Below are 19,033 nucleotides of genomic sequence, written 5' to 3' on the forward strand. Positions count from 1 at the left end.
CCTTGCTCACACAGTCTCACTGGCTTTGCCTTGAATTACAGCTCTGACTAGCTTGCCACCTGCCTACATAACCAAAGCGAAGACCAGTCTTAAGCTGGGTACAAACTATACAATATTTCTCCTGATGCCATATCCTTAACGATTTTACCAACGATTAAAAAAAAATCCCAATCCGCATGCTGATTCATGTGTACACACTAAACATGTTTTACATGATTTACTTACAAATCTGTGCCTTTCATCTGTCATAACCATTAGCTGAAAAGATCGCGACTCTGGGCACTCCATGGAGATCTATGGACACTGCCGGTTGTGAGCGCATACACACTGCAGAACGACATCATTTAATCATTGAACAACATTTTTAGTCTGGTTTAAAAATCAAATAAACAATACAATGTGCTTTGGAACAATAATCAACGCAGCATGCACACTAATGCGATATTGGGCTGAACGGTCGTTTATCGTTTGATTGGCCCGATAATCGTCTGAAAACAATGTAGTGTGTACCCAGCCTAAAGCTTTCTCTAAATTTCCTTGTCTTCCTTAAATATTTCCCAGTTCTTCCTGACATTTCTATAAGTTTCTAATTGTCTACAAAAGTGTAAAGTAATTTAACCATCAAGCACTCACAAAAACTGTATCTCTCATAGCATATAAACATACACATGAACATAAAAGTTACATTAATACCACTTTCAGATTGCCGTCCCTGCAATCCGGATTTTTCAAGCTGGGTTTTTGCCGTGTCAAATAACATCCCAGCTCAAAGACCCAGTTCACACTGCACCTTGGACCCAGGAATTTCCCTGGTTGACCCCGTTCATACAGGACACGGGTCTGCCCTGGCAACATCATCCTCTTGTGATGATGATTTTTTTTTTTACTTTTCAATGGTGTTTGGAGAGACCTACGTTGAAAAACCCGGGTTGCACCATTCACACTGCAAGCGACCCATGACTGACATGGGAATAACCCTGCAAAATTCCCGGGTCTAATTCCTGGGTCATCAGACCCAGGATTTTGCACTGGCACCCTTTCACACTGAACCTCGACCCAGGTCATCGGAGCTCGACCCTGGAAAAACCCATGTTTTTTAGGCAGTGTGAATAGGGTATAAGAAAATAATTTGAAGAATGGCTTGGTACTTGACACTGTGATTATTACCGGTCCAGTCAGCCAGACAGACAAGATAAGCTCAATAAAATATGGATTTCTCTTTGTCTTCTCTTATTATTTAGCCTGATTTTACCACTGGACTTTTCCAGGGCTGTGTGAGAGTAGCAATCACCCAGGATGCAAAGCTCAAGGAGGGGAGAACATGCAAATTAATATTTTCCATTAATTTGGTTACAGTTAAGGGGTGTGCGTTTTCTTTCTTGCACCCATGTGTCTAGTTATGGCTCTGTTTCCACCTTAATAGAGGCACACAGCCACAGCAGAAACATATCTGCCAAAGAAAGCAATTTGTAGGTTTTACTTTCACATTTTCAAATCGCATTCACTTTAGGTCAAAGTAATTAGTTGTGGTGGAGACACCTATAACTTCAGTTATTTCATTAAGCTACAGACAATTATTGCAGACCCCACCTCAAAAGGACCCCTTATATCCGGTACAAAATGCCTCCTGAGCTTCCCCCTTCATTTATTATTGCAGCCGCCTGGGCTGGAATGGTTAATTCATTAAAAAACAAAACAAACAAACATAATTCAATTAATTCACCAATCAATCCAGCACTGGTAGCTGGAATAAGAAGTTATGCGGTAATGTCGGAGCAGAGCGTTTTATATCGGTTGGAAATAATGCTGTCAATGAAAAATAAATGTGAAACGCAAGAGAAGACAGACGTCTCGGGTTGTCAGGTAAACCATTAAATCACTGGTCTCCAATTAGTACCATTACCCTCCTCACCTCCCATCCAGCCGCAGCACCTGGATTTAGGTGCGGACCTGTGCTCACCAGTGACGTCACCCCCTCCTCTCCACCTATATCAGACAGACAGCGCAGGTTGTGCTAGACTCCAGGGGAAAATAGCTGTGTTGTGTATGACCGGTGAGCTGGCGCTATCTGGTTTGGTAACTAATTTATATATGATTTTATTCACGAATCTATATTAGCTATCGTATCTCTGATATTAGAATTATTTATGAGTTTAAACACGATTATCTTATTATTGCACATGGTCGTATAATCTCTCACATTGTATAGGAAACTATGGAACATCTAACAAAACTCGTGGAAACTTTGGGAAAGCGGATCGGGTGTTCATCAAATCAGCTCTTAAAGGTATAGTGTACTGTAATGGCTTGATTATTTGTACTTTGCCCTCATGTACATTTGTCTGTCAATTAGTAAGCATGCACTAATGGTTTACCAGCTTATTAGGTCCGATCGTATCCATTGTTTGCCTAGCCTACATATGTCTTTGTTCTAAATGCATGGATTGTCTATATCACTTGTTTGATTAGACTGTCATGCATACTGTGACATGGTTTGATGTCTGTAGTTATATATTATAATCTGTGTTTTATTTAAGCGCACAAATGGGTGGGAAGCAAAAACTGCCTATACCTAACTTAAGCTGTATTGTCATTTTACATGTTGGGCGGTCTGAACACCTTTTTGTTAAGTGCAAGACATTTTCTGCAAGTTGCCAACACAAAGTTAAAAAAAAATGGCAGAAACATGATATGATCTTTTATATTAAAATGCAGTTTTTATCATTGGAGGACATGCTGTATTATAAACCTGAGGAGCAGCAACTTGAGCTACTGTTGACATTGGATGTTGTGAAGGGTGTAGAGGAATTACTATGGTGGGATTCCTATAACATAGCTGGGACTGGTAGTGTGTGTGTATAATAGAGACTATTCCCACACCTTCATGTTTGTAATAGCAGACTAAGGCTGGTTTTGCATGGGTGAACACCAGTGATGAAGCATGTGGTAACTAGCACTTTTGATTGGGTGTGGGGTTATCTGTAGTTTGTTGTGTCCAGAAGACCGTACCACCCCTTACTGGAGGTGCAGGTGGGTATGAGGGTCACTGCACTCTGTAGATCCTATACCATTTTTACATTAATTTACAAGAAAACCCTGGCTTCCCTGAGTGGTGTGAGAAGGAAGGGGGGTGAGGAAATGGTCATGAAGTGGAGACCTCTGCCCCCAATCAGCAATATGGGGCCATAACTTGGAGCCACCTACTAGCTCTCTGTAACAATTTGTTAGAGGATACAAACTAGTCAGAAAATGGCATTTAATGATTCTTTCAGACTTCTCTCTCCCATGCTAATAGTCAAATGGTCACCAGCACATAAACATGACAAAATAACCTTGCTTTGTAACAGAAATTATTGCATGGTCTACTTTCTCATCCTTGTGCTGCAGAAATCAAAATGCTTTGTCCCCTTTTTGATCAAAGGACCTCTAATAGATATTTAAAGTCACCCCTGCTTCCTGATCCAAGCAATGGCAAATGGGGGGGGAAAAATAATCACCCACTTCAAAATATTCCAGGATATTATTGATATCTTTGTCTTCATAAAAGCTAAATCTCTTGCAAGCAGTTCTGAATTTTGTATTTGGTAGATAAGAAACAGACTATACAACTAGGTCTATAGTTAAAGACGGTTTTGGAGTGCTAGTTTGGTTTTATTACAAGTGGGCCCTACTGGCGTAGATGGCACTCCTGCAATGGATTGTTCCATAAAAAGCCTAAAGATTTAGTTGCGAAAAGCTCACTGATCAAACCAACTCTTTTTTTTTTTTTTTTTTTTTTTTAAATTGTCTTCACACAATATATGTGTTTTAAGATGGTCTGCAAGATGCATTGAATTCATTTAGTGTACCTGGAAACACTTCTTGATGATTCTGTTCTTTTTTTTTTCATAAATGCACTGACTGGTTAAAATAGAGACTAGTTGTCATATTGGTCCAATATTTGACCCCTGAAACCTGCACTAGTTAAATGGCTGCTGGGGAAACCTTAACTGAATAATGCGAATGGGCCTGGACATGAGCATTAGCAGCCTTCATCGAAGTTTTGTCTTGCTGGACAATTTAAATGTGAAGAAAATGTAACGGTAAAGGATAAGATCAACCTAAAGCTATTAAAAATTGGAGGTCCTATTGTCACCAATGCTGGCAATTTGCTACAACCAATGGTTTCTCGCTAACAATTATGCAAACAGTGCAGTTTTTAATGATGTCTGTGTTAAAAAGTAATTGCTCTACTCTGTATTTGGACTTGATTATCAATGTCTGGCGGAGCAGCACTAGAGCATTGGTGGAATGAAATCTCACTATAGGGGGTTCCTGGCGTGAAACCCTACAGTTCTGCAAGTTAGAGATTTGGGGATAAGTTTATCAAGCTGCGGGTTTGAAAAAGTGGAGATGTTGCCCATAGCAATGAGTTTCTTTTATTTTCACTTAGTTCATTCTACAAAATGACAGGTAGAATTAGGTAGCTATAGGCAGCATCTCCACTTCAAACCCACACAAAGGCACAATGGCAGAAAGTGTGAAAATGAAAAGAAAGGGATTCTGGGCTTAGTGGTTCCATTATCTCAACTATAAATGGCAAGATGGGTAACATAATGCCAAAGGTATAGTAAGCAAACTAAACAAAGGAGATACATTCAGAAGGCTTTCCTGTACCTCAAGTTGCCCATGTAGCCCTCGGCTGTTTTATTTTTATTAAAAGTGCATCCAGAATGTGGCTGTCAATAACCTCTTATTTTGGGAATGCCAGACATCTGTACAAAAATATAACATTGTTTACGAAGACTGTTTATTTTGTGAGACCATTGCACAAAGAACAATTCCCTTCTCCTTGATATTTTTTTTACAATCTTCATAACTGACAGTGCTGCGTACCAGCCCTCAATTGTTTCCAGAGTTCTACAGTTGTGCTCCCTGACAAATATGCAGTTAAATAATTACTTGGCATGAGGTTTAATGCTTTTTTTTTTTTTTTTTTACTTTATTCAGGCACTATCAATAGAACATCGCACCCACTGTAGACCATGTTTGTTACAATAATTACTAACTGACACCCCCATTTTAGCCATTGGTAATGCGACTGGATTGGGAAGGTATCTGTGTTTGTGAGGGGGGGGGGGGGAGGGTTGCTTTTGCTTATATATTTTTTTATTTTTTTGTTTAGTATACTTGATAATCCAGTATTACTTGGTCTGATACAAAGTCTTCTGCAATAGTAAATTAACTGCTCCTGAGTTTGCAACTTAACTGTGCTGATTTCACTAATTCATAAATGTTCTCATTATCTTTAACCATGATAACCATAGTAGTTAATTGTGTGGTACTTAGAGGAAGGGTCCTATTGAATCCTCTGGGCAACTTTAAAACTGAGCAGGAATTCTCTGTAGACCAGAGTGAAACCTGCAGGCTAAAGTGTAAATGTATATTGCTTTAAAATTGTTATATGGTGGCAAAAACCCTATGTGTATTAGTGATCAGCAAAATGGTCATTGAAGCTTTCAGACAGTAAGTGTGCACTGAATATGAAACTTATAAATAGTTCTTACAAAAGTAGGTTAGTAACACTATCTTGTCATAGACCATGACTCGCGTATGTTTTCAGTGATGTAAAACTGAGTTCTTGACTGACATCTGTGGCCAGAACCGTAACTTGTGGTCACAGACACTGATATGTGGTCTTATTTTCACTTAGTGTGTCCTGCTGAACACCGCTATTGAGCTCTTCAGTTACATCGATGCCCCCACCTATTCTGGTTCAGTATATCAATATCATGATTGGGTGAGTTTTAGTTGTGCTGGAGGGAACCTTTAGAATTGTGTAAGAATCTGATCTGGCTTATTTAATGGCATATAGCTAACAAACTGTAGAACTGTTTTATTAGTGATGTTAGGTTTTCAGTGTTGTACAAGGTGCTACACCCCCACTAGTAATGTGATTAATCCAGAGGTTTAATAATGTAAGAAATGATTACACATTTACAAATCTTACACAAAGATTGTGTTTTTCCCAGGTAGCAATAGCCAAATCAAAACTACATCTGCCATTTATCACCACTGTAATAGAAACCAGAACTGGACCTGGTATATTTTCACCCTTTTTATATAATACTTCATGAACAGTAATAGTGCTCCTATTATTCTCTATAGAGCCCTTGTGTGTATCTGGTGGCACATTTTTTAACTTGCGCCCCAGGCTGGCAGATGCTAATAAATCCCACTTTTGTGGGAATTCTATGCATAAATATTGAATTGTCTTACGCTGTGTATGTGTTACAAGAGAAAAAAAAAACCCTCTGCCTTCAGAGGTACTGTCTTCAGTCATGTGACATTGAAAACCACTTTGTTAGAAGCTGGTCATGACTATACCCAGAAAGCAGGGGGATCTTTATGACAGTGAGAGACTTTAGTCTATCCATATGTGGAGTGTAAAATGCTGCTTCATGTTTTCATTTTAGAATATGGAAGATTTTGATCATTTGTACACTGCACTTCCTGATACAGGACAACTTTTAAAGTGCCCTGAAGAATTGGTTGCATGCTTTCCTTCAGATGGGTATGTCTAAACAAAAAGTACTTGTGTTGTGGTTGTTACTTAATTTCTCTGTACTGGTAATTGTCTTGCAGTTTGCATATCTCTTGAAACATGTGACAATATTTATGTACCTAGTGGTCATTAGGATTGCACTGTAATTGTTCATTCTGCCGCCAAAATATAACCCCCCCCCCCCCCCCCCCCCCCAACCTCAATACATGTGGTCCAAAACATTTCTGGGTCATCTGTGGGCAATTAATCAATGACAAGCCACCAAGTGTTGCATGCATAATGCTGGTCTTACAAGATTTGTGTCCAACCTGTCTAGAGAAACTTCTTGTCTATTAGACAATAGAACACTCTGTGGTATACTACTAATCGGCCTATGATGTAATCCTCATTCCATGGTGAAGTCCTTTTTTTTTTTTTTTTTTATTTTTATTTAAATTCAAATTACTTAAGTAAACTCTAGGCAGAACCAAATGACCTGTATCTTGACTTAATCCTGCTAATAAAACTTTCCTGATGGAAGATGTATGGTCTGCCGTAGCTGATACTGTTATGGGGTTGATGTTTGCAATTGATCATTAGATGCATAGCAGTCTTGCATAGAGTATACATGCACAGGACTATAGTTTATATAAAAGTAATAATGTATGGATGACAATACTATTGTAAGCAATTAATATGGATAACCTTAAAAAAAAAAAAAAATAGTTACTCCAGCTCAATTACTGCAACCAGAAAGGTAGAAATCTAAAGATAAAGAAACAAATGGAGCTTGAGCGCTCATAGTGTAATATTGCCAGGTACCATATAATATAAAATTCTCAAATCGAAACTGTGCCCAATTAATAAATAGGGCTTATCTGTATAAAATCCCCACTTATCCCTCTTCAGTCTGCTTGAGTGATATTACTTAAACTCAATCCAATGTGGAAAGGAGAATAAAGCTAAGGAAAAACAATAACAAGCAGCCACATGTGTGGAATAGTTTAAAAAAAAAATTATTACACCCATGGATAAAAAAACCTTACAATAAAATAAGGTAATATCCCTTATCTGGTCCATAAATAGATGCTGAAGACAGTCTCCCTATGGAACACCACAACTGGTCTGGCCCAGCAGTGACATCAGAAGTTCAACAAGTATTCAGTCTATACACTGAATAGATAGTGTACTAGAGACCACCCTACAGAGGTGTGTGGTCTCTCACACTATGCACAATTTTTTAGATGAACTAATAAATTATAAACCACCTTGTCCTGACACCTAAATTGAACCACCAGTGTGTGGCTACAAAACAGCTCTCAATGATGACCTTGTCACCATCCTCCTATCAAATAGAATAATCACTCCAAAAATGATCATATCAAGTGACCTAGAACTAGATAACATGGGGACAAGCCACCAACAAAATGGCTAGTCCCATTACAGAATCACAAATTCCATAATATAACTTATAAAAATTCCCTTAATTCTGTCAAAAAATGTGCATACCCATTAAAGCCACCAAATTCAAATATAGCAACAACAAATATTTGAACATATTGGCAAGTACTTAACAAATTTTTTTTGGACAATTTAAATCCACCAACAAACCACTTCTATGAAAACCTTTATAGGGAAAAAGTGCCTTACTAAGATAGATATATCAGTATTACATAATCAATCACAATATTCCCATAACATCTATTGGCATTATATTTGCAATAAAAGACCTAATTATAAATGCCTTCTATCATAAAATACATGTAATACAGTGAATATAATCATCATTTTTATAGTGCCACTAATTCCGCAGTGCTGTACAGAGAACTTTCACAACAGTCCCTGCCCCATTGGAGCTTAGTCTAAATTCAACAATATTGACACACTCATACAGAGAGGGAGAGACTAGGGTGAATTTTGATAGCAGCCAATTAACCTACCAGTATGTTTTTGGAGTGTGGGAGGAAACCGGAGCACCCGGAGGAAACCCACGCAAACACAGGGAGTACATACAAACTCCATACACATAAGGCCATGATCGGGAATTGAACTCATGACCCCAGTGCTGTGAGGCAGAAGTGCTAACCATTTTTGATCAAACACTTTCTAAAGTGCTCATTGCTCTAAACACACCACATACAATATAAACTTGTGCCAAATTTCAAACCATAATTATCAAAAAAAAAGTTAATCTGTATAATGTACAATCTAATATTCTAAAAAACTATATACAAACCTCCGTTTTGGGACTAGTGAATCCATCTCATGTATTCAAAAGGATTCTCTCTTGGAGAGTTGGAGTTTTCTATTACCACCCTTTTATAATTAATGGGTACCTGTTTGATACCTTTTTTTAAAAATAAACATATCTGGATTATGAAACTTACAGAATCTATGAACGAAGACCTTTTTTATATTATGCAAATGTTCCTGTATCCTGGAGAGAGATATTATTTTTCTCCTCTGGTAGTGGTGCTATATGACCACTTTGTGTATTCTGAGTGGAACTAGCCACAGATCAGTGTGTGGGGACCTTCCACCAATCTAGTTAGCAGCAGCCATTTACTGTACCATAAACAATATATCTAAAATACTCAAGATATCTTGAGCCTTAGTCTCCCATCCACCAGACCCGCATACACACCAAGAGACACTAGGGTCCATTTAATAGCAGCCATACAAACTCTGCACAGTTGGGAATTGAGCTCATGACCCCAGTGCTGAGGTGGAAGTGCTAACCACTAAGCCACTGTTGCCTGAGAAGTAAGCAAAAGATGCTCTGATTACATTTAAACCAACTGAAGCAGCTGGGAGCATCCTCTGGTGAAGATTGTACTGGCATCGAGCAGATACACCCCCTACCCCCTCCCCATTGATTTAATTGTGATGAAATAGCCAAGTGCTGCTTCAGAATATGATATTGTGATATGCTAATACTCCTCTACTGATATGTAAATTGTAAGCTTCATTAATGCAAGAATTTGCTGAAATGATAAACTGTCTTGTTTACATTTTTCAGGGTGAATGAACAGGTTGATTTCCAACAACACTCTCCCATGTCTGAAAATACTGTTCGTTCATCAGGTACTCTGGAAACTACATATCTGCCTGTGAAAGAAACTGTATCTGCACAAAGTAAACAAGAATATGACAAGCCTCTAAAGACTGATGTGGACATGTCTGGAATGTATTTCTTTAGCCCTTGGAACATATTGTTAGAGGTTTCATTTTCTTGGAATGAGCAAGCAGCAAATTCTACAGAATATTTCTATTTCTGTCTTGCAACAGATTTTCAAGACATGCCAGACAGCACAATGCTAAACTACAGCACTATAGAAAACAATGTAGTCATTAATACCTGTGGTGTCCAAATGGAAGACCTAATCAAGATAAATGATGGCAAGACCTTGAATTTCTCAGACGAAGAGGTCTTTTGTTGCTCCTTCTACAATGAAGATGAAATGGACCCTAAAAGTATTTTCTGGGATAGTTATGACCTTCATGTGTCAAGAAGTCCACTCTATTGTGCACATGCAAATATGTGAGTACTTTAAAAAGGAAAACACAACACATGTAAAGTTACTACCAAAAAAATAAAATGCTCTCCCATCCAATTAGAGCTTGCAGGGGTTGTGCTAAGGTATGGTGTAAAACTGGTTTAAATGAGTTTCCCTTTAAACACAGTAGGGAAGTGTTTGGTCCCAACATTGTTGACTTCAGAACTGTTGGAACTAAACCTGTTACAGGCTACATCAGTGACTGCCAGAGTGAAATGTTTAAACTTCAACCAAAATATTTCAACAAAATTGGGAATCTTGCCTTGACAAACATGTTCTGTAAATGTGATATGTCAAGAGTGCTCACTTAATTGGCTTTGAAATGCAAATATTTAGTCCTCAACATTTATTAGAAGATGAAACTTTTTTTTGAGAACATATATGGTGTAGCCATGTACAAGAACCAGTAATAGGCCAAATACATTGTGGGTGTCTCCAATCAGGTGTTGAGGGAAGCTGTCACTAATTATATAATGTTTGTTCTGTAGTCTGAGATGAAAAAAGGTGTAGTACAATTTACAGTTTAATGGTGGTTGGAACAGGGGGATGGGGTTCTGGATGTGACATAGAACTACTATAATTTATTGTTATAATGAATAAATATTTCCTGTGCCTTTTTGGTTATATCTGCTTGAAGAGGTAGCCATAATTACCAGAAATAATTTATTCTACTGAAACTAGCACCACTTAGACACTTTATTTCTGAGTAGCTAGTATTAAAGCTTGGAAGAATGGCATCTAATACTAGAAATTGTTAGGGAAGAACTTGATCTAAGGTATGGAAGTCTGGCAAAGATTTGTGGAAAGGCTACATAAGCTTGGATCAGATTTGGTGTATGTATGGACTGAAACAAATATCCATCCAGTGCTGGGAGTAAGTTGAAGGCACACTAAAACAGGGGCCAAAAGTAAATCCAGCCTTAATGACAATAGAAAGCTCATTGTATTCTGACTTGTGACTCTTCGAAGATGCACATTCATGTTCCTTTTTAGTTAATGAATGCTGAAGTCTTGACATTGGATCAGTTTATACAGATGCCTGACACCATTTCACTAGAAAAGCTATTCCTCACCACTACCAGAAGGTTCGTAAAAATGTAATTATTGGGCTACAAAATGCCATTCTACCCACTGTACCCTTAACCACAGATAAGTGGACAAGTGGAACTGGGCAAACTAAAGATTGACTGACAGCTCACTGGGTTGGTGATTCGCCTTCACCAGCAGGAACAGCAGCATGTACCCAAGTATGTCACATTTGTCGGAGGCAGACTACTATATGTATCACCGGATTCACTAAGGCATGCAGCTGACAATCTGTTACAAAAACTAAGGGATGTCACTGCAACATGGCTTATCCCGCTTGGACTCTCCTCAGGATATGTCATTTCTGATAATGCCACCAATATTGTGAGCATTACAGCTGGGTGAATTCCATCACGTTCCCTGTTTTGCTCACACAATAAAGTTGGTGGTGCAGAGCTTTTTAAAAAATGACAGGGATCGTGCAGGAGATGCTTTCTGTGGCCCGTAAAATATCTGGACATTTCCGGCATTCGGCAAAAGCATGTAGGAGATTGCAGCAGATACAAGAGCAATTTAATTTGCCCTGCCACCAACTGAAGCAAGAGGTAGTGACCAGTTTGAATTCCACCCTGGATATGTTTTTGAGGATGGAGGAACAGAGAAAAGCCATCCACGCTTGCTTTACAAGCCATGACATTGGGAAAGGAGGGGGAATGTATTTTAGTCAAGCGCAGTGGAGAATACTTTCCGTGTTGTGCAAGGTGCTGAAACCTTTCAAAGTAGTCGCCTGTGAAGTGAGTTGAGACACTGCTAGCTTGTCAAGGGATTCCCTTAAATAGACTTTTGGAAAAGCAGCTTGAGAAACTGAAGGAGATCAAGCAAAGTAATTACGCTAAGTATGTCGGACTTGTAGATCAAGTACTTTATTCACTTCGCCAGGATCCAAGAGTTATCAAAATCTTGAAATCAGATCACTACATTTTGGCAACTGTGCTTGATTCTCGGTTTAAGAGCTATGTCTTCTTTGTTTATAACTGACCCAGATCTGAATAGATGCAAGAAGCTCCTGGAGAGCAAGATGACAGCTCAAGTGTTATGTGACAGGACGGTGTCTCTGCCTTCAGTTTCTCACTCAACTGCTGCTAGGAAAAAACTTGGCTTTCCCAGAGACCCAGGCATGATGCAGATGACTTGGCCCAACATTTTGACGTCTGGTCTAAAATAATTGACCAAAAAACGGGACACCTCTGCTGTAACTCCACCTGATCCTACTATAAACATCCAAATGATGGTGGAGGATTATTTTCATGACAGCATAGAAATGGACACATCAGACAGTCCCTTTGCATACTGGGAGGAACAAAAGGGGAATTTGGAGACCCATGTACCAACTCTTTGCACTGCCAAATCTGCCCACCCTCCAGTGTGTACTCTGAAAGCACTTTCAGCACAGCCGGAACCCTTGTCTTCAATCGGCCTAGGCTACTTCCTCGTGGAAATTGAAGTTCATTTTTATGAACATCTTTTCCACATTTTGAGGATGTATTTTTCTGCCAATTACATCAAATAGTGAGACTTCTGTAATGGTGGATTCCAGCGGTGATGAATTAATGTGTGAGGATGATTTACAAACGGGTGAGGATGAGGCTGAGGATGATGACGACAACACTTTGCCACAGTAGAGTGGAAATTCATTAACAGCACTGTTACCTTAGGTGCCTTAAGGCCATTGTTGGCTTGTTCTGTGGGGGCCCAAACACATCCGCCTCAAAAGTGTCACTCCTTGTTGCTGAAGTGATTGGTTTGTTAGTGTACATGTCCTTTTTAAGATCCAACATAAGGGTGGGTGGGAGGGCACAAGGACAATTCCATTTTTTTTTTTCCCTCTTTTTGTTTCAGTTACTGCTGTGTGCCAATGTTGCCTACATGTGCTATATACTGTTTGCTTTGCAAAAATCAAAGGCACCCATTGATGATGCAAATGACTCGGCACAACACTTTGCCATCTGGTCTTGTCTACTGTAAAAGAATTGACTAGAATTGGTGACACCTCTGCTGTAACTCCACCTGATCCTACTATCAACATCCAAAGAGTGGTGGAGAATTTTTTTTAATTGTTTGTTTTGAACGGTATAAAGACAAAGAGTTTTATTAACAAACAACGTTTCTTGCAGAAGTAATGTTAGCATGGATGTCTAAATAGACGTGTATATGTATTGCCTTCCACTTTGCTGCTGTTTCATCAGTATTGCACAAAGTGTTTAATCTGCACTTTACGTCAGTTACCTACCTATATTATAGATTTTGGGGAATTGGGGCTGATTTGAAGCTCAGTGATGAATTAGCTTTTTGCTGTGAATTACAATGGCTCTTTTTAGTGCATTGTCTGGCACCCTGGATTGGTCTTGGTCTGATAAAATCGCACATACTGGAGAAAAAAATCGGGTACCAAAACACGGGGGTAAGTGAACATTTCTAGTATAAGCATATCCAAACTGCATAAAACTGTTATTGCCTGATTGCTGCAACTACCTCAAAGTATGCTAACTGTGAGTAGCTGCATAAATTTTTCTGTTAATACCTTTTTAATAAACAGAAACCTTTTTAGTTCAGACATTGTGGCTTAACATCCACATTAACACTGACGCCTTTTAATATCTGAAGATATAACAAACATGCATATGGACATAGAGGTCAAAATGGGGGTGTAGACAATGGTATGTCATACCACTTCTATTATGGCCTTCATTGTGAAACGATCAAATTCCATTTGTGTAAATTTCCATTGCATTTTTTCATACTGCCATGTCTCTAAATATCCACTTTGACTGATGTGCGTACACTGTAATATAGATCACAATATATTCATGTTTATGCAGCATAAATTTGTACACTACACAACCTCTGCATGAGATTCAATTGGTGTTAATGGCCTATATGTATTTTTCTAGTTACTATGTCACTCTTTCCTTAGTTTTTTTTTTTTGTTTTTGTTTTTTTTCTTAGGTTTGATGGATGGGAGACTAAGGCTCAAGATATCACGAATATTGATGATATATTGCTTATGGTACAGTAAATGGCTGTTGCTGTTCATAATCTTTACCATATGGTTACATTCATTAATGCCTGGGTTCCGGCTTTCTTCCTTTATCTCATATCTACTCTCTTGATCACTCTCTACTGGGAGATTTAGCCTTTTTACCAGGGACTGGCTGGCAGACTTTAGCCCGGGGGGGCAAGTACATGGCATTAGCCCATAAGTAGCGGCCCATCCTTAAATGGTGGCTTTTGGTACAATATATATTTATATAAAGAGGCTAATTTAGTGTTGCTTAACCCAGCGATACTTTATTATAAATGATAAATCTTAAATAATGAAAACAAGTTATGCATACCTGGCAAACATACCTGGCTGACTATAATGGGGTATAAATTATACTTTAGCAATAGATTATATAATTTCAATTGCAGTACTGAATATATGGTAAGCACGGTGGCTCAGTGGTTAGCACTTCTGCCTCAGAGCGCTGGGGTCATGCGTTCAATTCCCGACCATGGCCTTATCTGTGAGGAGTTTGTGTGTTCTCCCCGTGTTTGTGTGGGCTTCCTCCGGGTGCTCCGGTTTCCTCCCACACTCCAAAAACATACTGGTAGGTTAATTGGCTGCTAACAAATTGACCCTAGTCTGTCTGTGTGTGTGTGTATATTAGGGAATTTAGATTGTAAGCTCCAATGGTACAGGGACTGATGTGAGTTCTATGTACAGCGCTGCAGAATTAGTGGCGCTATATAAATGGTGATGATGAATATGGGCTGATTTATCAAAATAAAGTCCTTTTGCTTTAAATACCTGACAAACCTGTTTTTGCTTCACACTTTATACGAATAGGGTTAACCTAAAACAAATATGAGGGGAGCTACTAGGAGGAGCAGAGCACTAGGTTTCTGACACTCTGGTCCAGATTTGAATTAAAGCTCTGGGGGTCCTAGGGCACTTTAAATAGAAGGGCCCTTATGTCTAAAATAATAGCTAGGTTACAAATACACAGGCAGTACTGTGTACACTACAGTTGGGTGCACACAGCTCTGCCTTCACGAGCAGTACAGTGTGAAGTAGGACATACCTCCCAACTGTCCTTGCTGTCAGACCAAATCCTGACTAAGTGGGACAGTCACCCAAATTGGGGTCTGCGCCAACAGATTCAGGACAGTTGGCAGATTGTCCTGCTCTCTCCTACCTGTTAAGTTCACCACCTGTGGCTCCTGTTTTGTTTTTTTTGTTGTTTTTTAGATCAGTTGCTGCTTGTATATGAAATTTAGAAAGCTCCAACCAGCCTCGACATTAAATCAATATAGCACCCACTTTTTATAGTTGGGCTTCCCTCCAGCCCCAAAATTAAAATGATATTCACATTTGATAAATAGATCTTTTCCCTCCAACTAGCCTAACATTAAATTAATAGCATACACATTTAATAAATAAACCTATTTTCCTCCCTTCAAAAAGCCCCAGCAATAAATTAAATGGCATTTACGTTTAATAAATATAACAATTTCCCACATGCATCCCAGGCATTAAATGGTTCATAATCACATTTAATAAATAGACCTCATTTTCCCCAAGCAGCCCCACGTTCAATTAATAGCTCCCAAACCACCCCAGCATTAGATTAAAGGTCTAATCACCCCATCCTAAATTCATAGGCCCCACTATTAAGTAAAATTGCCCTACCATCACCTCACAAATAAAATGGCACCCAATAATCCCCCACCTGCACTCCACTATTAATATAATGTGGGTGGTAGGCTATTCCCTCACACATTATATTAATATACTGGCCCCGTCGCATGCACAATATACTGGCCCACACACAATACGAATACACCCCCCTGCACTTACCTGGTTCCATCCACGCTGCGTGCTGTGTAGTCTTCACACATGGGACGGCACTTGCCGCGTGCTGCACGTCCCATGTGACACCAATAGGAGGCCACACAGTGGGAGGGGGACAGGCGGTGGCCAATAGGAGAAGGTGGCTGGTCCCAGAGGAGGGGCCAGCCACCAATAGACACTAGGGAGGGACTGGCCCAAAATAGTACACTTTTTTTTTTTTTTTTTGGTCCAGCCCACCACTGCTTATTGGGGAGAAGTTTCAGAATGATGTAGGCTGCTACTATCTGATGCGAAAGCTTAAATACATAATTGTACATTAATCTAGGGCTATCCAAAGAATTTTAGACAATTGATACAAATAAAACTGCATATCCCATGTTGCATTTGATGGCTTTAGTAAACTACTTTTGGATTCAGTCTCATCTTGTATTACTACTAGACTGCTTAATGTGGAAATGAGCCTTAATGCTTAGCTGAATGGCTATTTAGTTTGCCTTTGCAGGCACTCCTAGAAGTAAGTTGTTAGGTTTTTAATGTTGTAGATTACACTGTGGGTTCTATTGCTGTGACTGTAGTGGAGTGAGTAGCTTTGTTTTTGAGTGATTAGGCTTTCTATCACCACTTGTATCTTTTGTTAATCCGATGGGGAAACATCTTTTTTTCTGGATCTGCTTAGGTGGAAGAAATGGCTATGAAGGAAGAGCATGGATTGGACAATCTGCTATATGGTGAATTGTATTCTCTATGCGTTGTGACTGAAGAAACTGATTCCTGTTACAAGGTTAGTCTTGTTTGATTCTAGTAGGAGCTAATGCTGTCTTTTCTTGGGGTTCTCACTTCTGTCTTGTGCAAAATTATCCACTCTATGTAGCAAATGCTACAAATATTACATGGTGCCTATAGCCAGCATGTCCTGCTCAAGCAAAGTCTACAAATCATTGTTGTGCAAATAGAAAAAGTTCAAGCGCTTGTGCAGTGCCACAGCTGTTGGAAGCTCTATACTACAGTCTCTGCAGGGATTACAGGCAAGTGTGGCCTTCCAGACACCTGGTTCCCTCCTCCCCCGCCTACCTGCACTGGTACGCACCGCTTGCTAGTTCCTCCTCTGCATGCAGCTGTAGCATTCATTTGTAACTTATATATATTTTAAGACTCGCTGTAACAGGTAAGATATGTTTGGGGTATCTTCAATTATTCTGGTGTTTGTGACAATCTCCCCCCTTCTACTCGGTTTGGTCTGCAGTTTTTGAACCAGAACTGTAGTTAACACTTGGCTTGTACTGTAACTATTGCAATGTTTTTAAAAATTTAGCGTTGAATGCAGGGATGTAACTGGAAATTGTGAGCCCATGAGCAGAACTTGGAATGGGGCCCTAGGATTTCTACTGCAGAACACTGTCCTCCCAGGCCACTGCTACTCTGCACTTCCTACTAGGAGAAATGTAAAATCTGTACCTCCTTCTCCGGCGTGCTGTGCTCTCTTTACTGAGGAGATCTGTCTGAATAGAATTGTATTTGAGCCTTGGCAAGCAAGCTCACATGCACTGTGTTCTGTGGTTTCAAATGCCTTGTGTTTGTTACACAGAAAGGAGCTCTAAGTTCCTTGCTGACCACAAAATATGCTATTCTCATCTGAATGCAGGCCTCAGAAGGCAGTGGGACAGGGCATGGAGCAACTTCGGTGACAGCTGCAAAAATTAAGAAATGCTCTAAACTGAGACTGGATACAAGCTGAATGGTTGAAAACCAGCAATAGAATATCTAACACTTTCACAGCTGGGATTAGCCATCTAATAACGTCACATATGTACAATGGCACTCTACATTATTATAACTGCATTTGGGGTTTTTTATTCAGACTGTATAAAAGTGTAACTGCCTATATTCTGCTTCCATCTCCCCACTCAGGACACACGCAAGCATTCTGATACTGGAGAGCAACCAGTGTCTTCTACTCCATGCATGAAGCAAAGATCCAGAAAAGGCATTCGTTCGTCTGGAACAGCTTCCCCGATCAGATTCTTTCTAGGAAAACAGAACATACTTGATGGGAACCAGGATCAATGAAGCGAACATGCATAGATGCAAATTATGCAGGGTTCCTAGAGAGCAGCAAAAATAAGATTTTGTTTGTGTCCTTTTTATATTTGTCCACCCTCCACCCCCACCCCCCTCCCCTTATGTTGCTCTGGATTTCTTCAGTGACATGACAAGATACAGACTGATTATACAGCATGCTGTGTCTGAAACATCCTGTGATACTGTCCACGAAGTCTGGTTTTGTCTTCAAAATACTGTTACTCTAATGTTTGTTCATGCAAAACCATGAAATTGGGATGAAATCCATGTGAATGAGCCTAAATTTTTTTATTTTTTTTTTGCACTTTGAGATTTACCTATTTTATACCTCTTTATCCACTGGCTATGGGATATGTCGCACTTAATTACACACTTTGTGGTTTTTGTTTTAGTTTAGTATTTGTTTTTGTAACATGAGAGTTCGAATGCATGAATTACACGTTCAACTGGCACAATTGACTTTTATGAATCCTAATAGAATTTCCTGTTTAATATGCACAATAATCACTAAAACTGCTTAATGTCTTTACATGTAATGTATTTGTTTCTTGCTCATTCACATTATACTTCATCTTGTTCATGGCTTTTGCATGAATGAAAATGAGATGTAAGCATTGTGAAAATATAAACTGACTTTGCCATGCTTGCTGTTAATGGTCACATACAGTCTATTTTCTCTGGGAAGTATGGATTTTTTTTTTCTCTTTTTAATAAATGTTTTTATTTAAACTGTCAACGTGAGTGTCTTTAAATTGCTCACAGCTGGTGTCAGATTCAGAGCTATATTTGGGGTCTAGCCCAAAATGAGTGAGCATGATGGAAACCGGTGTCCAGTAATATTGCTGCAGCTTGGGTATTTGAGTGATGGGCACATATCTGGATACTTTAACATTGAAATAGTGAAGTTTTTGCCATCCTCTGAGATTCAATTGCAGATACACTTTTATAGAGTAG

General features: G+C 39.2%; 1 protein-coding gene across 2 annotated transcripts; it reads left to right on the top strand.

Moving 5' to 3' along the window:
* The first annotated feature begins 1,990 nt into the window (after positions 1 to 1,990).
* LOC142142812 (uncharacterized) lies at positions 1,991 to 18,815 on the top strand. 2 transcript variants are annotated; one of them, XM_075200623.1, is made up of 8 exons: positions 1,991 to 2,053; positions 2,210 to 2,287; positions 5,693 to 5,779; positions 6,456 to 6,553; positions 9,543 to 10,064; positions 14,113 to 14,173; positions 16,677 to 16,781; positions 17,909 to 18,815. In XM_075200623.1, the coding sequence occupies exons 2-8, from the start codon at positions 2,216 to 2,218 to the stop codon at positions 18,065 to 18,067; spliced, it is 1,104 nt and encodes a 367-aa protein (XP_075056724.1). In that variant the 5' UTR covers positions 1,991 to 2,053; positions 2,210 to 2,215; the 3' UTR covers positions 18,068 to 18,815. The 2 variants fall into 2 exon arrangements, with proteins under 2 accessions (XP_075056724.1, XP_075056722.1); XM_075200621.1 differs by having other exon boundaries at positions 2,033 to 2,076.
* The last annotated feature ends 218 nt before the right edge of the window (positions 18,816 to 19,033 follow it).

This window comes from Mixophyes fleayi, chromosome 3 (genome assembly GCF_038048845.1).
Source record: "Mixophyes fleayi isolate aMixFle1 chromosome 3, aMixFle1.hap1, whole genome shotgun sequence".
Taxonomy (NCBI): domain Eukaryota; kingdom Metazoa; phylum Chordata; class Amphibia; order Anura; family Limnodynastidae; genus Mixophyes; species Mixophyes fleayi.

What these genes read in the sequence shown, in the direction of transcription:
- LOC142142812 (XM_075200621.1), top strand. Translation starts at nt 2,047, where the DNA reads ATGACCGGTGAGCTGGCGCTATCTGGTTTG. An exon ending in GCATGCTTTCCTTCAGATGG is followed by an intron (nt 6,554 to 9,542) that starts GTATGTCTAAAC and finishes TACATTTTTCAG; the next exon opens with GGTGAATGAACAGGTTGATT. An exon ending in AAACTGATTCCTGTTACAAG is followed by an intron (nt 16,782 to 17,908) that starts GTTAGTCTTGTT and finishes CTCCCCACTCAG; the next exon opens with GACACACGCAAGCATTCTGA.